The 25411-nt window shown below is 29.6% G+C and overlaps 2 protein-coding genes across 2 annotated transcripts in view; both read left to right on the plus strand.

Annotated features, from left to right (window-relative positions):
- Nucleotides 1–10317: 10317 nt before the first annotated feature.
- LOC120086278 (acanthoscurrin-1-like) lies at nt 10318–11005 on the plus strand. The gene has a single exon (XM_039042837.1). It carries the CDS (start codon nt 10396–10398, stop codon nt 10795–10797), a length of 402 nt encoding a protein of 133 aa, XP_038898765.1. The 5' UTR covers nt 10318–10395; the 3' UTR covers nt 10798–11005.
- A 12986-nt stretch (nt 11006–23991) lies between these two features.
- LOC120086941 (oil body-associated protein 1A-like) overlaps nt 23992–25411 on the plus strand; it is a 2519-nt gene continuing 1099 nt past the window's right edge. Inside the window, 2 exon segments of the mRNA XM_039043750.1 lie at nt 23992–24133; nt 25267–25409. Of these exon segments, the coding sequence (XP_038899678.1) occupies nt 24012–24133; nt 25267–25409 (265 nt within the window). The 5' untranslated portion in view covers nt 23992–24011.

Below are 25411 nucleotides of genomic sequence, written 5' to 3' on the forward strand. Positions count from 1 at the left end.
AGATTCTTTGTTTCAACTTCAAAAATTTATAACTCAAAATACATAACTCTTTTCAAGAAACTTCCTTCTACAAACTTATTTAGAATTGAGTTATCTTTCTTATCTTAAAATTTCAGCCGAAAAATCGTTATGGTTTGACCTGGAGCTTCCAATCTTCACCTTAGGCCCTGATTAATCTGAGATTCTGCCTCTTTTGCAAATTTCTCACTTTTTGTTCTTCTTCTCCTGCAATCTTTCTCTGGCAAGACAACCTCGAAAACTAGATTCTCTCAGCTTTCAAATGGAACCAATTTTACTAAATTTTCTCATGTAAATTTCCGAAACCAAACTTTCGAATTTCCTCTGCCTTTTAATCTTCCTGCCGCTTCCCGAGTTCAAGGATTAACCGCCACATCACCCCATATTTAGTGCCTCCAGCCAAACCAATAAGTGAGCTTTCCTATTTAATATTTTTTTCTTTTCCTTTCTCCAAAATTCTTATAAATAACATGGATTTTCACTTATTAGATATTTAATATATCATTCCTTTGGCTAAATATACTAGTCTAGGAAATTTAGAATTCGGGGCTTACATGCTGTGTTTGAGTGTTCGTGATCAAGGTGCTTGGCGACGAGTCTACAAATGTGTGTAGAATTTCTCTTTGATCATTTGTAGTTTCATGTTGTAATTTCTGTAATGAAGGCATAGCCGTTTGTTTCTGTTTATGACTGTAATTTTTAAAGTTCATATATGATTGTAATTTGGAATGATCTTTCCCCTGCATACATGTCTCCACATGAAGGATCAGGATTGGATCATTTGTAGTACTTTATAACTATCGTACCATCTACAAAGCGGGTCGTACTCATAGTGTCACCAGGATAAGGTATCTAGTGTTATACATCTACTACAGACCATTTAGGTTATCACTTAAACATGATCCACCTATATGTCTCTACATACATGTTTAAGTTACAGATGATAACTTTGGATGTTAGTTTATTGGTTTTTGGGTTTAGTGCTACTAAATGTCAAATAAAATATCTCATATTTTATTAAATAAACAAAATCTTTGTACAATACAATTACAAACTACAGGACCCTACGAGCTTTAAGGCATGAACCCAAACATCACATTCTTTCTTAGGTCTACTATTGAATTTGTTGGTAAAAATGAGGGGAGGGAGTTTGTTTGTAATCAAGTAAGAATGTAAAAACGCATAATAAATTGCAAGAAATTAAACAAGATCAATTGCTTTTATGAAATTCAATAAGAGAAATACAACTTGGGGATAGGAACGTGTTTGATTAGCTTTTCACCAAAGGACACTAAAGATTAGGACATTCTTTAATAAACACATGACCATTTACCAATTGTATCAATAAATATCCCTAAACATTAATTAAAAGAAACTCCTAATTAGACTAAACTCTTCAAGATTACATCGGAGCAAAAGTACCCTAGATGACTATTCGAGCTTGCATGAAGTGTCGTGGGAGACTGTCATGACGTTTGTTAGATTAGATAGGCAAATCTAACAGGCAATTTCTTTTCGATAACAAATTAGATCATGAATATACAATCAAAAGATTAAGTGTACAATAATAGATTCAATCCTTAATCATGTCTCTAAGTTCATTGTTAAAAAGTAAAGAGCCAAACAAACAAGGAAAACAAGAATCATCTAGCAAAAAGTGTTGAATTCATTTAGACAATTCCATGATGATAAGGTCAAAAACCAAAAGAGAGATCTAACCTAAATCTTATCCCCAATTTGAGATGATACCTTAGCTACTCATATTCTTCCAATCTTCAATACTATATGATGAAATAACTAAGTGAGAAATGGGAGAAAATTGGAGGAGGAAAGTAAGGTGTGAAGAACAATAGAAAACTATATGGAGATTAAAAGATTGAGCTTAGAATTTCCCTAAAAAACATGATAGCTTTTATAAAATTTACATTTACACTATGGAGCTAGGAAGTACCAGCTCGACATTGAAGGGCCTTATCGAAGTGTAAGGGATGCTTCGTTGCTCTCCTCAAATACTCATCTGCACGCATGCATGATGGTTGTCATCGTAGTTTGGAGCACCACGTCATTGCACAAAAGATGGTGCTCTCGAGAAAAAGTATTGCATGAAAGGTCGTGCAAGATACCATGATGCTCCAACGAAAAGCAACGTCCTGGAAAAAGTGCCGAACTAGGCACCGGGCATAGGGCCGTTATGCTCACCTGAAGAACATTTTCATATTTTGTCTCTTCTTCTTGGTTGATACTTTCAAAGCTCCATTTGGACACATTTTAGCCCTGAATCTACTTCAATGGTCTGTTGTGCCTTCTTAATGCTCAAGACCTATAAAAATCAAGAAATCAACTAATAAAACTATGGAACGAGTATGAATTAAGCGGAGTAAGATAACACCTTTTAGAAGCTATCATTTGGACTCTAATAAATTTTTCTAGGCTTAAACAAGAGATTTGATCTAGAGTCCAATGATCAATTAAACTAATTGTGGAAACATCAAATTAAACCCGAACTAGACCTTTTCATTATTAATTTAAAAAATTTATCTCTTGCTCTCGTTTATTTTCATACAAATTTATCTTTCATTGTAATCAACTCCAATCACAGACCCTTAGTTACCTCGAAATCATAAGCATTCTAACTGAGTAACATGAAAGTTCCTTGTAGATTTTACGCATACTTCCACTACTGCATAATTAAGAAAGGACCAAACTTTATTTTATTTGATCGAAAGGATTTGACACCCTTTTGATTTGATCATACATTCACTTACTTTGAACATTCTCATAGATACTTTGGAGCAACCTCATTGCTACGACTTTTTTGTGTCTTCGAATCAAGCATAACAAATGGACATTTCAGAATATTGAAAAGCCCTAAAAAATTATTGTGATGAAATCGTTACTATGATAACCCTCAAGTGTACTACATCCTCATTCTTTTGTAATTATGATTCATATTCTATCGCTTTAAACTGGAAGACTTCTTCTTTTGCCTAGATTATCGTTTTTATCATGGAGATCTCCTCTAGCTCTTCATGTATATAACTCTTGTATTTATTTTATTGGATAAATTCATCGTGACTGGATCCGGGGTATGATGAGGGTGCTAAAGATGTGTAACCTAGTGGAGATTTTGTCACACCTACTCCCAGATTACCCACCTAATCTAGAAGGAGAAGTGAAAATGCTAAACATCACCTCTCCTGATGACTTTTAGAATCCAACTAGCCAACTCAACCTATAATGAACATGAACAGTTACACAATGATCATTTAATATAGTTAATTCCAATTCAACATAACCTATAACATAACATTCACAAACACACTTCATAGCTTTCCATCTCCTGTTATATACAAACATCAACAAAGTCTATGTACTACAAAAATATCTTTTATATGGTACAACCACAACTACTTTTGTCCCACAGTCCCAAAAATCAAATACATATGCTACGTGATATGCAACCTATTTACAACAAGACTTTAAAATATATAAACCTACGATGTAGCAGAAGACCCTCGTTATGTGGCAGTAGATAGCTCAGTTTGGACTTGGATTTTTATCGCTGCCTGGGGGGAACATAGGGGGAGAGGGGACATAAAATATTGAAAAGCATGAGTTAATACTCAGTGAGTGGTAAATTTAATATAAACATAAATTTTCTCTTTCAAAACCATCAATAAAGTAGGTCAAATTATTCAATAAATTATTGGCAAAGTATAAAAGATTCAATAACATCTCAACACGTGTTAGTAAACTAGCAGCATGATCAGATCTCATAGAAAGCGCATTATAAAGCATATAGATGTTATCAAAAACCCATACTAACTCTGTACCCAAATACTCGTTTACAATGGTGGGTTACTCTCCAATTAATAATAAGATCATACATGCACGCAGAGCAGCCTCCAAGGCTAAACTTAAATCCTCACCACAGGCCTAGGTTACTTTGGACTCTGCAGTATACTCTGGCCACATCTTACCCTAGTAGCCCCCTAATAGTCTGGGTGATGCTACAGGCGCAGGTTCCTCTAGACTATACTCTGGCCACATCTGACCTCGATAGCCCCCTAATCGCCTAAGTGGTGCTACTGAAACACATTCAAGTAGCATGGAAAAATAACCATCTGTCGATTATAAGACTCAATAGTTTGAAACCACTTTCACAAACCATTCAATATTCTTAGATCCATCATTAAGAGGTTTTCGTATAAAACCATACAAATTACAATAATGTAAAATAAGATTTTGAACTATATTTTCATAAATCCAACTCATATAAAACCAATGAGATTTCAGAAATCATGATTCAAGCATTTTTCAAATAATAGTTATGTAAAACAGATCATGGCATCCTATTTTATAAATCATAGCAAACTATCATAGATATATACTTTTCATATCAAAACATTCAAAAATAAACCACACATAGTCATGGGCACGAGTTCCTTGGCTTATAAGCGCTCCCGATCTCAATTTTACCTCAAACAAAGTCCCAAGGTTACTAGACACTCACAAAAGATCAGATCACCCTAAACAACCCTTAATGATTCAATGTTACCAATTGAACTCAATTTAGCAGCTAAACACTCACATTTTGCTTCTTAAGTCCATTTTTCTCAAATTATCCAAAATGATCCAAAAAAACACTTTTAATAAAGAAATATTCATTTTAGGGTCAAAATTTCAAGAAAATCCTAGAGCCCAAAAATGCACACCAACCCCAAAATGCTAAAAAAAAAAAAAAAAAAAGGGCAAATGGACATTAAAAATGGGCATGGGCGTGGGGCACGCACTGGAGGTGCTGAGGATAGCAACGAGCACGTGAACATGAGGCTGAGTAGGCATGAGGCGCGTGGGGCACGCACGTAGGTGAGCGGTGCTGAGTGTCAGGCACGCGTGGCTGGGCACCGAGGGGAGGTGTGGCTGGCAGCTGCCTCTCCTAGTAAATTTCTTGCTGCAACCCGAATTTTCAAAGCTTAAAAACATCATTTCCAATCAAATGAACTTCAAATAAATTTCATGGAATTCAAGAAGGACCTCTTACTAGCTTATAAAAAATTTTAGGCGCCAAAATCTTCCTCTAAGTGCCTTGAAAATGCGTTCAAAGCAGCAAGCTTAGATTCACCCAATTTTCAGACAACCTCTGTTTCTTTCAAATTTTCTCAATCTTTTTAATCTCAAATCACTCCAGCAACCCTAGGGTGTCTTCTACACTCAATTAGATTTCATTTTGTCTATAAATCAAGAAAATAGCATAGGTAAATTGAAAGAACTAGCATTCCAAAAATACCCTTCAAAAGTTGCCAAAAACTTCCTTTTCTTCATCCAATCAATTTGAGTAAACCAGCTGCTTGCTTGTCCTACTACATGGATTCTTCTCATTTTTCTGTATCATTTTCATCCCTAATTAATTTTATCAAGTTAATTTATTTATAAGTTCAGAAATTTAATTTAAAAATATTTTCCAACCCTAGCACTCCTCCTCCTTGACCTAGACCTACTTATTTCTCCTACTATGTTTTATTCTTTCTTTATTTTTAACACTTAGCCAATGACAACTCATATTCAACTTCTCTAACAATCAATAATGTTACTAAGTTACTGAATAAGTAAAATTGAACTTGCACTTGTAAAGTAATTTCCAACCACTAACTTCAACACTTAGCAACAAAGCATGTTTAGGTCATATAATCAAAATGATTTATTTAGGTAAATTCTCAACTCACTTATTTAAGTTAACCCTAAGCATAAACAAAAGCAAAAAGAACAAGGCCTTATAGATGTCTCGATGCACCTTTTGATCCTTCTCTTCAGTAACTTGCTAAGAAAAAATTAACTTTTGAGAGATAAATTATTTTGAATTTTTAAACTCATTTTAATAGCTTGTGAAATATTATTAATTGATTACCAACTGTGCATTGGTATGCTGTATTTGATATGCATGTATGTTCTACTATTTCTACTTTGTTCATAATGTATTTTTCTTGAAATTAATGTGGTGCGATAACAAATCTTTTTACTGGTCTTTTTTTTTTTTTTTTTTTTTTTTTTTTTTTTTTTTTTTTTTTGCAAGTTGTACCCATTACTTGTCTATGTGATATAAATTTGTATGATTGAAATCGATATAGTGCGATGAAAAATCTTTATAGGCACACACACGCAATTATACTATGATTTGTTGTGAATCATGCACATTTTTTTGTCTGTGTGATAGCTCTAAAAAATAGCTAGTTTTTTTATCCTTAATTTCATCTATTTTGTACAATTTTTATGCATAAAATGCTTGTTTTATAGGAAAATTCATCCTAAAGGTCAATAAAGTCACATAGAAGAAAATAAATTGGTGTCAAAATGAAACCTAAAATCATCAAAATTGAAGAAGTCACGAAAACTACAAAAATGCCACTCAATTGGAGCATCTGGCAGCAGGATCAACATCACAACCCTAGTCCAATGCTCTAGTGCAATGCTTGAAGGCAGTAGCTTCAAAACAGGGCAACGTCGCAACACTACCCTGAGGCGTCGCAACGCTACGGATATTCATGGAAAAATCAAACTTCTGAACGTGCGCCTTGTCGCAACCAACCGTCACACCACGGCTGCAACACTACCCCAACGCTTGAGGTCTGAAATCGACGTGGGAGTTGCAACGCTCTCCTCAGCATTGCAATGCTATGACCTAAATATAGAAGCTAATTTTAAGTTTTTGCATGGGAGAGATACCAAATTTGGGAGAAATTTCAGAATCACCTAGATAATTGCTGCCCAAATTTCATCATTCTTTCTATTCTTTTTGTATTCTTTGATTCCTTACTTGTAATTTCATTAGATTGATTGAAGAATTCAACATTATGCAAGGCTAGGTAAGTCCTATTTCTTGGAAATTTGTTAATTGAGTTAGTTCTTGAGAATTTGTGTATCTTTTCTATGAATTTTTGCAATTCTTGGTTGATTTTTGCATGAAACCTTCAATAGAAACTAATTGTGATGAATTTACGAATCGGACTTCTTCATTTCTTGTTAGCAATTTCTACTAGGCTACTTTGCATAATAGTAGATTAGGTTGCAAAAATTAGATTTTCTTGCATTGAATAAAGACGTTTTCTGAGTTTTTGCATGATTAATCTAGTTTAGAATCATCCAATTAATCAGTCTTTAAGAATAGGCTTTCCATCTTAAAGAACTTCACAACAAAGAACCCTAGAATGTAATGCAAATTAGGACAAAATTATTATAATTGCTATCAGGGAAGTGTTTTTAGTAGTTTAGGGTTAATTGGAATTCAATTTCTCTATTAACTACTTGGGGTATTGGGCGTTGTTTGATAGGTTGTGGGATTGTGTAAGATTCATAACAATTTTGAATTTGATGATAGAACTATACCTATTGACTAAATTTCCAAGATTCTTTCCATAAAATTTACAAGTATATTTTTGTGTTCAATTTTTTTGTCTCCAAAACAATAAAGATTTTCAAATTACTTTCTTTTGATTACTTTTACAAACTAACCCCCCGCCCTTCTAAGAATTCATTATTTGATTTAATTGTTCAAACGGCTCCTTGACGTAAATGTGCATGACTGAAATCAATGTGGTACAATTACTAATCTTTTATTGGTGCAGACATGCGATTATATTTTATGTACATGTGTATGTTCTACTATTTTTTCTTTGTTCATACAACTGTATGTTTGTGGGACGTGAGCGTGTATGATTGACCCATTGTATTGGTTACTTATTGAATATTTTAAATACTCATCCATTCCATTTTTTTTTCCAGATAATGGCAAAGGCATACAAGATAGGAGATGAGTCATTGTTAGTTGTCCGATGACAGTGTGTCGTATTGAGCATCCACTTTACATATTTTTTGAGAACTCTCTTGGTTATTTTACTTTTGTTTTCGACAGCTCGCCATGACAACCTTTTCTTGATTTAAAACATTTATGTTTTTTACTAAAGTTACAATCATACTTATATTTGGTTTTTGAAATACAAATTTCGTTCCTGTTACTATTCGAAGTTGTTTTAATGTCTTTCTCTTAAATATTTGATTTTTCCATTTAAACAAATATTGGTTTTAGCATGCATGAGTTACACTTAATAGTCTTTTCTTGACCAGCAAATTCAAATGCACGGCAGGAGAAGGTTTCCTGATGAACCACGTCTTCGCAGATTGGTATAATAGTATGTCAAGAAAATTGTTTCCTTGATTTCTCATTTGGCCTAAAATTATAATATATACAAGATATTATTGAGATTTTTTTATAGCCATTTTTTTTTTCATTTGAGTTTCTGATTAGCTCACAACCCTAGTCTAACTATGGTCTTCATAGTTTTTTTTTTTTTGTAGCCTGCATCTATAGATTGAATTTCTCTTGTTTTTAGTGATTAATATCATAGTCTATCAATAATAGACTTCGATCGGTGATATACTTTTATTTACATGTGATATAAGTGTGTCGTTGATAGACCTTAGACAGATATTAAAGCCTATCACGTAAACTATGATATATGTAAAATTGGAATTATGGAAAATTTAAATATGAAAGAAAACTAATTTGTTATATCTGCAATAGTTTTTAAATATTTACCATATTTACAAATATTTTTGCCCCGTTTTTCCATTTACTAAAAATACTCTTCCTAATAATTGCTGATTTTAGTGATCTATATCATCTTTGGCAAGTTTGTTTTTCCACTCTTCCGTCATATACACACCCAAGGAAAAAAAATTGGGAAATTGTTAGAGAAATAGTATGTTTAAATTTTTAGCTTATAAAATTAATATCTTTTTCTAATATTTGTAAAAATAATTTTTCTCAGTCCATCTTGGACGAGATCGACCTCAGGATTTTAGTTAAAAAATCAACTTTTTCTAACTTATCAATTATTTGGGCTTTCTCGATATATCTCGCCAGATTATATACCGAGATTATGTGCTTCTTAGTACTAATCCCGATGAAAATAAGACTACGATTCAATATATTTGGACTTTCTCGGTAAATCTCGAGCGGGATTAACACCAAGATTCTATATAATCTGATCTTTTCAAAAATTTAAAATTGTTGAATCAATTAGAAAAATCTATTTGATAATTGGAAACCCATTTGGAATTTTGAAAAGTCATATAATTGTGAAAACATAAATTATTCTAAGGATTTAAAAATTACATAATAGTTTGATATAATATTTAGTAAACATAACCGAATTTGGAGAAATTTTGAAAGTAATATAAGATTTGGGAAGATGACATGAAAAAAATTAGCATATCTCGGCATGTAATTAGGCAAGATGTACCAAGAAGGCCCAACAATCGATAAGTTAGAAAAAATTGATTTTTTTAAGTAATTCTCGATGGTCGATCTCATTCCAGATGGACCGAGAAAAACTATTTTTATGAGTTTTCAAAAAGCATGCTAGTTTTGTAAGTGAAAACTTAAACGTGCTATTTTTTATAATTTTCGAAAAAGAATTAGAGGACCATATTCAACTACCAAATATCAATAAGGTTATTTTTAAATATAGTAAAATGGGTCAACTTATTTACAAATATAGCACAATGTCATTAACTATCCATGATTATCTATCAGTGTTTAAATCACTTATAAACGATGACATTTTGTTATATTTAAAAATGATTTTAGTAATTTTACCATAAAACAATTACCCTATCAAATAATATCATGTTTACTTCTCCTTATTAAATATCTTTAAAAATTTTAAGTGAATTAAAGACTATAAAGTAATGAAATGAAAATTTATCAAAATGATATTTTTCAAAAATTAAAAGTTCATGATATTTTGTGAGTTCATTCTCTATAACATATCCAAAATGAGTTAATAAATTCTAAGTTTCAATATTATTTTGAGTATTTCCTGCATATTAAGTAATAATAAAAAAGAATACTTGACAAATATTTTAATATCACACACCATCATTCATTAATAAGTTTTGAATTTACAAAAAAACTTTTCAAAAAAGATAAAATTCAACATTCAAATTAAAACCCTAATGCAAATGAACATATACTATAAGAAGCCTATCTGTGTAAAAAATTCTTGTTTTGGAGAAGACTTGTTGCAGTAAACTATACCAAACACACTAACACTTCTCTAACAACCTGAAAAATTCTCCTAAAATGTCCAAAAACTCCTCACTAAAAGCTTCCAACCGAACCAAAAACTGAGCCCCACATGGTAATTTCACACAGCCAGGCTCTTGCTCAGCATTTAAACTCATTTACTTCTCTCAACTGTACCTCAACGCTCTCTGCCCTTTAAAAACCCTAAGCTCAAAGCTCCATTGGCCAACAACACACACAAAGACAAGTGTAAGTTTTAGGGAAGTAAGAAGAAGAAGAAGAAGAAGAAGAAAATGGCCAAATTGTTCATGGCTTTGCTCTTGGCTCTCGTGGCCACTACAACCCTAGCTAGACCTACGCCAAATGAGGCCACCTTCAATGACCAAAAGAACTTCCTCACCTACGGCGGTGTCGGTGGCTACTCCGGCATTGGCGGCAATGGGCTCCCATTCGGTGGTGTAGGGGGTGCCATAGGAGGAACTGGCCTCGGTGGTGGTCTTGGTGGCGGTCTCGGTGGTGGTCTTGGTGGCGCTACAGGAATTGGTGGACTAGGTGGACTCGGAGGCGTTGGAGGTGGCTTGGGTGGAGGTGGCCTCGGTGGAACCATTGGCGGAACTACTGGCGGTCTCGGTGGTGGTCTCGGTGGTGGTCTTGGTGGCGGCGTTGGTGGAGCATCTGGTGTTACTTATCCTTGAAAAATTATTTAGTTATGTTTGATTTTTACTTAAAAAGTTCTTGCAGTTTGATGTTTGTTTAATTAATATTGTGTCAAGAGATGTAGCTGTCGAGTTGTTTAGTGACCTTATAACATTTGTTTGTGTTTGGTTTTTGTTTAAATTTGTTTGTGATTATCTTTTGTTTGTTCAGTTTCTCAGTATAAATCAAACATCTGTTTGCTAATCTTCTCTGTATCACTCCAAATTTATCGGACATCCCCTAAGAGACAGTTTATATATTTATATTATATTTATTGAAAAATGAATGGGTTGAATGCATACTTTTATCCATATATATATTTATATAAACTACAAAAAAAAATAATAATAATAATAATAATAGAAGCTTGTTCTTTGTGAGAAAGTTTGTGAATAACATAACATGAAATTACATTACCATTGAAGATTCTACCTTTGAAAAAATAATAATAGAAGTACATCAACTAATTTTAAGATAGAACTCGTGTTATCTAATATCACAACTTCATGCAAAACAAAGATTTAAATATAATAATATATACAAGTTGGACAAAGATGATTAACGGTCATAATATTGTTGAATAATTCAAAGGCTTTTTTTCTCCTATTTATAGAAATTAAACAGGGAATGTACGGTGAGAAATAATATATATTTAATTAAATCATAATACGAAAATATTTTGGAGGGAGGAAGTTATTAAATAATTCTTAAGAATTTTAAAATATGAGGGAAAGCGTCCTAGTGCTTAAAACAATTATTTATTATTACTTTTTTAGAATGCGTATTAAGTGTTATTACAAACAATATTAAATGTAACACAAAATTAGTTAACATGACAATTAATGGCTAATTAATTGAAAGTATCTAAGACTTGTTTAAAACATTTTAATGAGAAAATTTTATTTTAATGGCTAGTATGTTTTAAATTCAATTAATAATATAATTTGATGTACTAGGTTAAATTATTTTTTTTCAACATTTGCATCAATTTTATTTTTTAACTGCAAAAACAATACGAAGAACAGAAATAAGACTTAAACAAGTACTAAATATAAGAATCCAAAATATAATTTAATTAATTCTGTCAATCTTTGCATAGATAAAAGCTCCAAATGATTCTCCCAACTTACATTTTTTTTAATGAAAATAATAAATATTTTTAAATAAAAAATTATACTTTTGGATTAACTTAGTTACAAATATAACAAATTTGGATTAACTTAGTTACAAATATAACAAAATATCACTGTCTATTACATTTTCCTATATTTAAAATTATAAGTTTTACCATTTAAAATAATTAACCTATTTTTTATAATTAATATATATTGTGATGTAAGAAAATGATAAAGATAATTACACCAAAATATATATATTTTAGTTATGAGAGATTTTCTTTTTTCCTTGAATATAATCCAATTTGTTATAAAATATATTGTTTTTCTCTATGGAAAAGCTTCTCTAGTTTCTTTCCAACTAAATATATTTTATATGCATGAGTTTGAGTCACAGATTAATTATATGCATATACTTTATATAATGTCCCCTACCTACAAATATTCTGCTCATTAACCAAATATATTTTGTACCTAATTCAGAAGCAAAAGCTAAAGAGGCAGATTTTTTTCAAGCCCTAAAGTATGGTCATTGGATTCTTTTATTTGATGAGCCTAATTAAAGAGCTATCCATAAATGTTAGGTAGCTCATTAAATAAAAAGACTGCCATTGTGATAAGATTTGCCCTAAGTTTTAGGACACAATGGCTAACCAATTCCCATGGCTTATCCTTTAAACAAATTAAACCATGGAAAGTGTTTGGTGAGAAAATAGCCCAGCTACAAGACACATGGCAATTGAATATATTTTTAGGGGTCTTGAAGGAATAATGAATATGTGTTATCCTTGGTCAATTTTTAACTAAATAATGTCTTAGTTAGCCTTCAATGAAAACGTTTGTTATTGGTTGATAGGTACCATTACCAAGAATCAATCAAGAGGATCACTCTAGCTATGACAATGATAGTATAATTGATGTTGGAAATTCTTTGAAAGGTCACGTATATTTTTCATTCGTATTATATCTACAGAGAAGTCGATTACTGTTTAATTTTGTTTAGATTCAACGACATTATGGAGGGGAGAGATTTGAACGTGTGATACCTCATAATTGAAAACATACGTCTTTTTCACTGTTGAGATATACCCATTGAATTAAGCTCTTAACGATCAAGTTTGGTAATAAATTTAAACAATATAGCTACTATATAATATAAAAGGAATTGGGGTATAAATCCAAATGGACATAGTATATGGCTAGTATATAAAGACCCATGTGCAATAAATTTTGGTCCATATCAAATCTTTTCTGTTATTTGATATAAACCCTGATAAGGAAATACTACTTTTTTGGATAAATAATTACAGAATAGGAAGAACTTCGCGCATCGGATTGATATTAATCACGTTTATCCAATGTGAAAGGTAATCTATCAATGGTAATGTAAAAAGTTGGCCCCAAATGATTGTTTTTATTGTTGTTTACTTGCGTTCCATAATTGTAATGAGTTGTGGGGTTCGTCTCAAAATTTGTAATCAAATCGTGCAATCTAATTGAGAAATGGATGGTGCTCAATCTTATTCTAGTTGAAAGTTTCATGAGATCCACTACCTTTAACTTTATCGTTACCGTTATAGATAATATTGTTGTAATAGTATAAAAATTATGAATCTATCACATTTATTGTTACCTTTACTTTTACCGCTAAGGTCAAATAGTAATGGTAACAATAATACTAAAAGTAAAATGTAACAGATTCATGGTTCTATGTAAACGCAATCAAAAGCAATCACATTATGTTTGCTACTCAGACTTATTAAGATTCATCAATCAATAAAATCTCATTTCGATTACATCAATTTTTATTATGGTTCGGTAAATGTGGCCTAATTATCTTATTTTCTAAGCTATGTTTCAATTGATAATTTATAAAGACACCAACTTAAAAGAAAAAAAAAATTTGGTGCACGTGCACCCATCTTTTGTGCAACTCAAGTAAAACCCAACATGAGTGTAGCTCAATTGGCAGAGTGCTCATACTATCGATTTCGAGGTCAAAGATTTGATTCCTCCATTCCACATTTTAACTACAATATCTTTGAAAAAAAAATTAATTAAATTGATATATTTTTTTAATCTTATTTTTAGTATGTAAGAAAAAGAAATATGAAACTAAGTGCAACTTATTGCTCAATTTAAAATAGCTTGAAAAGGATAGTAAATTACTTTTTTTGTTCAAGGCGAATTCTTCCTCACTAATTAGAAAGAAAGATTTCTTTTTGCTCATCAGTAACTACATTTCACGTTGAGCACTAAGAAATTCCTGCCTAGTTATGATGGAATTATAATATTCTTTTTTTTTTTCATTGTATACATGGCTTGATTAAAGATTTGTTCAAAAAAAAAAAAAGAAAGTCAAGCAGCTTCTTTGCAATTTAACCATAACTCTTAAGAAAAAAAATGTAGTTTTATTCTATAAAATAGAAATGTAACTAAGAATTGAGACTTGACATTGAAAAATTATATATATATTTGGTTCAATTACATATAATGATGATTATTCGAATCTTTGGACTTTTGATAGATGATATCTTCTTTATTAACGGTTGAATTATATTAAGATTTGGGAAGGCCTCGTTTGATACATATAACTATTTGATTTTTTGTTTTTGTTTCTATAATTAAGTCTATTGCATCCACATTCCTTACAAAAATTTACATCTTTCTTGCTAAATTCTTAGTCAAATTCCAAAAACAAAAATAACTTTTTGAAAACTACTTTTTTTAGTTCTCAAAATTTGGATTAATTTTTTAAACCATTGGTGAAAAGTAGATAACAAAAGAAGAAATTTGGAGATGGAAGTTGTGTTCATAAATTTAATTTTCTATAAAAAAAAAAAAATAATTATCAAACGGAGCACAAACTTTTAACCTTTTGAAATGATTAAGTTAGCAATTGTTTATAGTCCTTACAAAGCTTTTGTTTAAAAAGTATTTAAACCTTAAAATTGTTCAAAGTTCTTCAACTTTCAATTTTACATATAATAGGTATCATAGAAGCTCAAAATTTTTAAAAAGTAACTATTTAAATAAATATAAAATGATATTTTATGTCTAATATGTCTCTAAATTTTTCGCTTTGTGTATAGTAGGTGCGATTTTAAAAAATATTGAATAAGTACAAGACTTTTTATGCACAAAATTAAAGTTTAAGGATCTGTTAAATATAAAATTGAAAATTTTAAGGACTTATTAAATCCTTTCTAAAATCTGAGGACTAAATATGTTGGAAAAACTCTACTACTTCCACAGGAATAAGTAGAAAAATAACAGAAAAATTAAAAGAAAGCAATAAAACTGAAAATACAAGAATTTACATGGAAAAAACTCCAAACCAAATTAAAAAACTATGGATCAGAAAAAATATCACGACGTGAAAAATTATTATAATCATACAGAATAATTCTCCCTCATTAATTACAAAATCACTCTCACAAAACTTTTTACTACTCACACTCTTTTTTCCACTCTAAAATTAGAGAATGCAAAGAGGAATTTTACTAAATTAGCACATCTAAGCTTAAAGTATTTGTAATGGACAATTTGAAACGACTCCTTTTATAGTGGTTGAAGTCCATGACTTTATTGAAACTTTTCGATGTGAGACAACTGTGCTTTTAATATTTTTCTAAAATCCAGTCAAATAGACACACATCTAAAAGGGTAAGAAATTCTTAATACTTTTTAAAGTCGAAAGATTAAATTATACAGAAAGTATAATTAGAAACTCAAGGTCTTAAAATAAGGTTAGACTAGATGGGTATATGAATTTTTTAGATAATGACCCTTCAATTAAAGGGTACCCTAGGACAGCTGGTGAATGAGTAGGCATTAACATGGCTCTTGAATGCTATGTTGAACAAGTGCTGCATGAGAAATTTTAATTTAAGTAATAATGGTTAAAATAGAGAAGAAAGCAATGCATTAAAGAGATGAACTAACCATTGTACCTATGGTTGGGTAAGGTGGCAAATTGAAAGGCTGTGTTTGGTTGGAAAGTGGCCTTTAAAATTTTGTATGGCACCAAGGATTTTGTCAGAGAGTTGCCTGAAAATATTCAATGACCTAATTGAATATATATCAGTCTTTTGAGACCTCTCTCATCTAATGGACATTAACAACTTCCATCATTCACTGCTTATTTTGCTACCCACCACCCACTTCTTGTTTTACCATGCAAATTATTCAATTATATACATTATTTATATATCATTGGTATGGCAATAAATTTGAGTTATTACTATATATATATATAGGTCTATATGAGGATATATCAATAAATCGACACCATATTAAATGAAAGAAAGTGTGGTTAAGAAAGACTCGAAAGAATTCATATTTTATTATCGATGTATCAAGAAAGTATACCTTCCTTTTGGGTAGTTCTTTCGTGTAAACTCTAAAATTAGAGCAGTAATTTTAGTACAAGTAGTTTTCTATAAAAAAAAATTATGACATAGCTTTCTTCTCTACGTAAGTTTGTTTTATGTCATCAAATTAATTTGTTTTAGACAAAATTTGGTGTTGTTTGGGCTACACCTATTTTTTGTGTAGTCCAAACATTTGCTTAGTAAAATTTTGTTGGGCAAATTTATTGTTTTTAAAGTTTAAATTGTTTATATATTTTTTCTATTATGTACTAAGAGACGGATGCATGAGATTAAGTTTAGGTTGTAGCTAATCAATATCTTTCGCTTTGTGAATAGCTTTGTCCACAAAATTCATCAACTAGAGATCCGCTCTCCTCTTTAATATATTTATTACAATACTTTGGACTCTATTCTTTGAGGAAAATAATAGTTTTTTTTTTTAATATGTGAGATTGAAGAATTGAACCTTGAACTTTAAAGTTGATAACACAAATATTATGTTCGTTGAAGTATGTTCATTTTGTCCAGAGAAATAATAGTTGCACTTTCAAGAACTCTCGAGCAGAAGTACAAAATCCAGACAGTAAAACAGCATTCACTTTTTGAGATCTTTGGTCCACAAGATCAAAGGTATTCAAAAACTATTTTCCATATTTTTCATTGTGTTAAATTTCTCCTCTTTCCTTTTAACTTGTTTTGCTTTTGTATATTTCCATACATATGCTTAATAAAGTATCATTTATCTAAAACAGAGTATAATTAACTCGAATCAATATTACTTCTTGTGAACTCCTATACAAAATTTTTGTAGGAAGAAAATGGTATGCGGTGATGCTAAATTTTGACCAAAAGAAAATGCACCTGACCTCTACGTGATAATAACGGTAAATTTGTAATTTAGGGAAGAGATAACGTGTAAAATAAATAAAAAAGACTCTCATGCCTAAGTTAATAAGAGAATTATAAAACTGAGGATAAGTCAGAATTTTTAATTACTTTATATGCAGTTATAATGATGTATTTATAGGCTTCGATCCTTCTCTTATTTCTTATCTAATTAGGGTTTTTGATTAGATAGGTTGCGTGTGGATCTCTCCCAAGGCTGAGGTCGGCTAATCCAACATCCTTACCAGCCTTTCTAAAGTTTCATCCCTTTAAGGTTTAGTTTATGCTGAGTTTTTGGCCTTTGGGCTCATACACAGGGCTCGCCCTCGATAAGGACCGAGGCCGACCAGGCGCAACTTTTTTTCTTTTCACTCTTTCATTCTTCTCCTATTCTCCTTTGACTATTTACCCTGATTCCAGAATCTACTTATAAGAATATGTATGTTGGTTGGAACGAATAAAAGTTCACTCTTAAATAGCACAAAATAAAGCTGGTGACGTGCAAGTCGTTAAGAAATGTCGTAGACGGTGCGTTCTAAATGCAAATTTCAAACAAATTAAGAAAGAAGAAGATTACTTGATGGAAATCAGAATAACATATAATTAAGACACAGGAAAAATAAACCATGAGGAAATTTTTTTTTGTTAAAATAAATTTAATATTCAATTTATGTTCCTTTAACAAATAAAACCATAAAAATATTTGAACTACATGCATATTAGATATTCAAGAGTGTAAGATCTATCCATTTTCTTAATATGAGATATCTTCTATATACTTCTTTGTTGGTCTTTTCCGACGTTGTTGCTTGAATCTGCCTATATAGGGCAATACCATCATTTTCAACTCATTGACTGCTATCTATTGAATTCAATTTATGTGCCTTTAATAAATAAAACCATAATAATACTTGAACTACTTATAGATATTAGATAGTATAAGATTCACAAGAGGAATAATTCAAGTATTCAAGATCGTGAAATCCCTCCATTTTCTTAATATATATCAAGATGATGCTTCTTTATTGGTCTTTTCGAGTGTTGTTGCTTGAATCTGCTTTCATGGAGCGATATCATCATTTTTAAATCATCGATTGTTATTTGTTGGTCTCTTGAATTTGAAATAAATAATTGCGCTTTTTAAAAAATCAAATAAGAGTGAAAATTTGAGAAAATGTTCATAATCTGGCTGGTTGTTGGTCTCATGGGTTGAAGCTCTTTTTAGATAATTACAATCAAGCTACTATAGCCCTTAATTTAGCAACTTTTGTGTAATTCTATATACTTTCCTGCATCTTTTGCTTATCTCTCGGTGACTTTCCTCTAGCCATTCATTTATTGATATCTAACTTTTGAGCTCTTCTCCAGCTTCACTTTTATTGCTACTTTTTATGTAATGAAACACTTTGGGGTTGGGATATGACAAAGCGCTAAGGATGTGTCAATCTAGTTGAGATATTCAAGTACACCTACTCCCCACATCCTTTAGTATATTTCTCTTAAAAAAAGATGATTTTTCTTTGAGTATCAATTCATAGATCATATCCCCCTTTTTTGGACTTAATGTCCCGTTTAGTCTTCATAGACTATTGTCTACCATATTAGACAATAAATATTAAATTTCATCTAAAAATTAACTGACAATGAAATGACTAACTAATGTACCTTATTATGATTGTAAAGTTGTCTCCCAATTTTTCCAATGTGAGTTTCTGAACACATTCTGAGATTTTTCTACAGATAACCCTTTCTCAACCCCTTAAATGATTATTGACCTACCTTCACAAACAAATGAAATCTAATCTTATGCTTATGTCAAATTACACTACTACATTTTATAACTTACCATATTAGGGATGGTCATGTGTATCGTAGCCTTAACGCAATGATCATCTCTATCACTCTTCATTTTTCTCCATTCCACTACAATATTCATGAGGAAAGCATAGCTCTGACATGAGCATAAAGTTAGATTTCCATATGTTTGTGAGGGGGCAGGTCATTAATCATAAAGGTACTCGAGAAAAGGTCGTCCATACAAAAAACTCACACATCCTCCTAAAAAATGTGTCTCTTTGGTCTTGAGATGGAACTCATGTTTTTATCTAATATCGTATCTGAGCCCAAGAAGTTCAAACGGATATCTTGTCCAAAAAAGAAAGTTGAAAAGAAAAGAGAACTAATCCAAAAATGGTGGCCCAAAGAGGTTTCATTTGAAAGGAGTATGTTGAGGAGGATCTGACATTGAAAAAATTGGAATATCTCACTGAATTAGGTTTATAAGATACATATACTCCTCGTATAGTTCATAAAAAATAGCTTTATCGCGTTAAAAAAGATTTTAGTCTTGATTTTTTTTTTCTCCATATTTGATTTTGAGATCAAGCATGATCAAAATTTGAATATAAATTTCCTCCATAAATCGTCTAAACTATACTATCAATTTTCTTAGGTGTCTCTCTTTCTTTGTTTTTCTATTCCATTAAGAATTTTCTTTTTCTTTCTATAGCTCCATGCGTTTTCTCCATTTTTTTTTTATTTTTTAGATATTTAAATTGTTTGTTTGGTTTTTTATTTTTTACTTTTTTTTTTCTTAATCGGATCAATAAATTATTTATTTATTTTGCTTTTTGCAACTTCATATCTTTCTCTCATTGAACTAAGTAGAAGTCGATTAGACGAAGGTGCATGAGATGGAATGTTTTTTATATTTATTTTTCATTTAATTTAAACTTTATTTGTTACTTTATTGTTTATATACAAACAAAATAAAATTTATATATGAGCAAAATTGAATGAAAGAAGTTGAGAATCACACATAAAAGAAAAAAATAAAATCAACCTTTTTTCCTAATTTTGGATTTTACGTTCCCCTAATTTTGAGTAAAAATAAATATAAAAAAATAAATCATGATACTATTTTTTTTTTTGTTGCGAATCACACCTAAAAGAAAAAAAGTCAAAATTTCCCCTAATCTTCAGCATCACAGGTAAAAAGAATTAAAAAAAAAAAAAAAAAACAAATCATGATACTATTTTTTTAAAAAAAAAATTGCCCATAAATTAAAATAAAGAATACAAATTTAAAATTTTCCCTAATTTCGAGCATCGCATTTAAAACGAAAAAAACTATGACACTATTTTTATTTTTTATTTTTCTTGAGAATCAAGAGTAATAGAAAAAAAATATTTTTTTTAAAAAACCACGTTTTATCTCTAATAAATATCTCCTTCACTTTAAATAAAGAGATATTTTTTATAAACTAAAAAAATTTATATCCCAACCAGTATCTCCTCCACCTTAAATAAAAAATAATTTTATTTAAAAAAAAAGTGATCACAATTTATCTTCTAACTATTATCTACTTTACATTTAATACATGATTTTTTTATAAAAAAAATCTATTAATCTAAATTATTTTAGTAAAATCAGATTACGATTTCAAATTTAAATTTCCTCTATAAATTAAATAGTTGAGTTAAACTTTAGTTTGACTTGGTATCTTCTCTTCTTATTTTTTATTATTATTATTTTTTTTAACTTTTGTTAACCCCCTCCTTAAGTTTTTATGGATTTTTTTGGTGTGGAGTATTGTAAAAAATTTCTTTAAACATCATTGCCACATTTTTATGTTTTTTTATTCATTAACGTTCTGAGTTTTTTTTTTTTTTTCAGCTCTTAGACACGCATAATAATTTTTCTACCTCATTATTTTTTTTTAGAGTTAGAAATATCTAGGTATCACACATTCATATTTATTTATTTATTTATTTATGGTATGTTATATTTTTCAATTGTTTCTTTTTTTCTTTATCATTTAAGGTGAATCGTCTTTTTTTAAGCTTTTGTATGAGGTTGAGATTTAGATGAAATAGCTTTTATTTTTTATTTTTTAAAAAAGAATAGTCTTTTATTAAGGAAGTTAAGTAGGAGTAACAAATATATTAGAAATAGGTTTTTATTTCTTATAAAAGTGATTAGCTTTTATTATAAAGTTTTCTTATTATAAAGGCAAATAATACCTTTGATTTTTTCTTTTACTATCAACTATTTAAATTAAGATAAAAAAAGACTTAATTCAAATCATGAAACGCCAGCAAAATTCCAACTAATGGGTCCTAAATTTGAGAAAACTACAAGAGACTTTGTTTCTTTATTTATTTATTCATCTCTCCTCTTTCTTTCTTTTTCATCTTAATTTTTTCTTTCTTTTAATGCCATTATCGTTTTATTTTTTATTATTTAATTTTAAATTTTTGTTATATCTCTCTCATTTCAGTTTTCTCTCATCTTATTTTCTTTTGGATTTTCACCGACAAATCTTTAGTTATTGTTTACTTTTTACATCTCTACGACTTTTCCTTAATTTAGGTAGGTTTTAATTTCTCTTTATTCAAAAAATAAATTAAGAAGATATTTTACGTTTACCATTAATTTCTTTAAAAAAAACATTTCTTCTTTCTATTTCGTAGATTTTATTTGCATGTATGATTGACTGATAAAAAATGCATTTTTAAAGAATGTGCAATAAATTAATGATAGTTGAAAACTTAATTTGCAATATTTTTGTCGAACAATTTAGAATCTAGTTTAATTGAAGTGACACATGTAATAGAATGGGTTAGAGTGAGAGAATGCAAATACATTTGAGCAGAATAAAATTTAGGGTTATGATTTGTATCAAATGGATTCAACTTTAGGGTAGGCAGATGAATTAAGACACATTATTATTAAGATTTTCTTTTGAAAATCATCTATGCATCAATTTTAGTAATACATTTAGTTCATTCAATATTTGACGAATTCTATATAACATATGTGTAAAATATTGAATGCATGGATGATCTTCAAAATCTTAGTAAAAGGGTCTAAAAACAATTCATTTATGTCAATTTACGAGATTAATTGAAATAATTTCATAATGTTTCAACCAATATTTTTCAAAGAAAATATCTGAACAGTGTATAATTGATACACTTATAAAATTTCAAGGGTTTAAAATGATAGAACACCTTGGGAACATAAATAAGTTTTTTTTTTTTTTTTTTAAATTTAATATTATTGACTCCAATTTAACTTGTTTGTTTCTTGCTTTTGTTATCTTTAGGGAGCGCTTGAATTTATTAGATCAAGTTTTGTAAAAAAAAAAAAAAAAAAAAAAAAAAAAAAAAAAAAAAAAAAAAAGTAAGATAGGTGGTTAAAAATTCAAATGTCTAATCGTAAAAGAAAAAAAACCAATAAAGAAGATCGGTAAGAAAAACAAACACAACCTTCAAAAACTAGAACAAAAAACTTAGGTCTTATTTGGTAACAATTTCGTTATTGGTTTTTTATATTTGCTTTTTAGAATTAAGCCTATTTCATCTCCGTTTCTTACAATAATTTGCATATTTTTTAAGTACAATGATTAAATTTTTAGTTAAATTCTTAAAACAAAACAAAAATTTAAAAGTTACTATTTTTAGTTTTCAAAATTTAGCTTGGTTTTCCAAACCATGGGATAAAAAGAAAAGAAGAAATGTGGAAGTGAAAGTAGTGTCTATAGACTTAATTTTTAAAAACAAAAAATCTATGGTCTCATTTTGTAACAATTTATATTTTTGGTTTTTGAAAATTAAGTTTACAGACATTACTTCAACCTCCTAAATTATTCATTTGTTATCTACTTTTTACCAATGGTTTAAAAAATCAAGTAAAAATTTGAAAACAAAAAAAAGTAACTTTTAAAAACTTGTTTTTGTTTTTTAAATTTGACTAAGAATCCAACCATTATAATTAAGAAATATGTAAATCAATGTAAGAAATAAGGAGTAAATATGTTTAATTTTCAAAAATAAAAAATAAAAAACGATATATTTATCAAAAAGATGATTTCCGACTTTTTTTTTTTTTTGAACAATTAATCTCTTTAATAGAAATTACACTTCTAAACTTTTATAAATAGATCAACTTATATGCTCCTTAGTTTTCAAGTTCATATTCAATTATTCTTACACTTGTGTAAAATAATAATGGTATAAAAATTAAGTTCTTAAACATTCTTAAATTATCGAGTTAAATGAATCGATTTACACTTTTTACTAGTTTCGAATTTAAAAACCACCAATGCATTATCCTTTAATTAATATTAGACCTCTTTTAATGATGTAGAATTAACGAAATATTACGGACTTCATTAAGTTGGTGGTGGCAACCTACAACAATATCGACAGTTTTTCGTATTCTTCTTCGGTACTTTTTTAAATGGATAATGCTATTTTAATAATAAAATTTATATTAGTATGCAAAAAAAAAATAAAATAAATAATAATAATAAAAATACAAATAGTGAAATTGATATTAAACGAGTTCAAGAACAAATACTTGTGGATGTAATATTTCTTCTTTTTTCTCATTAATATTATTTTTAATCTCTATATTTGGAGGTTGGCTCAATTTTAATTCATGTAATTTTAAAATGTATAATTTTTGCTTCTATATTTTCATGTCCATATTTTAGTTTATCAGTGATTATTTTTTATTATATATTAATCTTTTCAATATAAATTTTGAAATTATATATGAAAATAATAATTACTAATTAGTTAATAATAATACAAATGAATTTTAATAGACTAAATTTAAGATTTAAGAATGATTAAAATATCACCAATTTTTAATAGAAAATGACGCGGCCACAATATACTAAGACAAGCTACGTGGTATCAGAATGTATGCCACGTGGACATAAAAGAACTGCCGCGTGGATAGTTGCATGCATTAAGCAATGCGATTTAATAAAATGAAACATTGGAATGGGAAAAATCATAATTGGACGGAAAATAGTAATAATAATAATAATGTCGAAGCAAGTTGAAATTCCGGGGGAGGCGACTCACACCGGCACCGCCATCCTGGAAACCGCCGCCGCCGCCGTCCAAAGCTTCCGCCCTATCAATCAAATCCACCAGCACCTCTGCGCGTAAGTTGCCTCCAACAGTAAACACTTCTACTTGTTTCCATCTCCGTTCTTCACTTTTTTTTTTTTTTTTTTTAGAAAATTAAATTAAAAAATTTTATTTAAATTACGAATTATTTCTTCTGGTTCCAAGGGTGTTCGGATTTTTTGTTAGGTTAACAAACCATTTTAGTTTCTAAACTTTGATGGAAGTAACAATTTAGTCCATAAATTATAAATCGTTTATAATGATTTAGTTCCGGTTTAATTTTGTGGTAATTTAATCCATAAACTTTACTATATAATAATTTAGTCCTTAAAAATTTAATCCCTAAAAGTTTTGTTTCTCCTTGAATTTTTTTTTTTTTTAAAATGGTTATGAAACATCATCTCAAATTTGTAACAATAATTCATGTTTTGCCCATAAATTCAGTGAATTATTTTATTGAAAGGGGTGTTAATTATATAACTTAGTATTTATAATTAATATATGTAATTCATGGATTTAAAATTACAAAAAATGAATTTTGGTGTTGGCCTAAAATTTTGTTTTTAGGTTAAGAAAATATAACTATATTTATCCAATTTTAGGGGTCAATCCTAAGGTTTAGATGTAAATTACATATTTAGCCTTGTCATATTTTAATTTTTAATTAATAGAACATAATTAAAATCCTATCTTAGAAATATTGTTTAAAAAAAACCGTCTTAAAATTTTTATTTTTCTCTTTGTTTTCGTTACTATCTCGTTAGAAAAGTTTAAATACAATTAGGCTATATTTACCACACGTTAAACGTAATCTATCCATGGTAATCTAAAATGTGGGTTTCGTAATCATAATGAACTGTGAGGCCTTCCAAAAAATCTAAGTTATTTGTACATAACTAAAACTAAAAAGTTGAAAGTACATAGCGACTTCAGTCTAACAACTAGAGTCTTATAACATTACTTCCATCTTTAGCTCAAGCTCTCCTCTTTTTTCAAGTTGAATTGAATCTTGGGGTATGGGGGTATGGATATAGTCCAAGTTTGAAAATTTTTTTATGGAGTTGTCTCAAAATTAATTTTAAAAATAGTACAATTTTAAATATGTATAATTATTCCTGAACTCGTCGCCATGATATTCTTGTTGTTGGATATGGACATGGTGAATTAGGTTTCATTTCTACTCTCACGACATGACAAGGCAAGTGGAGGCACACCACTACTGCGCACACCTGAACGAAGAGGTCCGACAGTGTCTAATCTTCGACAGCCCAGAGAAGGATGCCAGACTGATAGGGGTCGAGTACATTGTAACA

The sequence above is a fragment of the Benincasa hispida genome, chromosome 9 (assembly GCF_009727055.1).
Source record: "Benincasa hispida cultivar B227 chromosome 9, ASM972705v1, whole genome shotgun sequence".
Taxonomy (NCBI): Eukaryota; Viridiplantae; Streptophyta; class Magnoliopsida; order Cucurbitales; family Cucurbitaceae; genus Benincasa; species Benincasa hispida.

Coding starts and splice junctions, on each gene's coding strand:
- LOC120086278 (XM_039042837.1), top strand. CDS start 10,396: ATGGCCAAATTGTTCATGGCTTTGCTCTTGGCTCTCGTGGCCACTACA.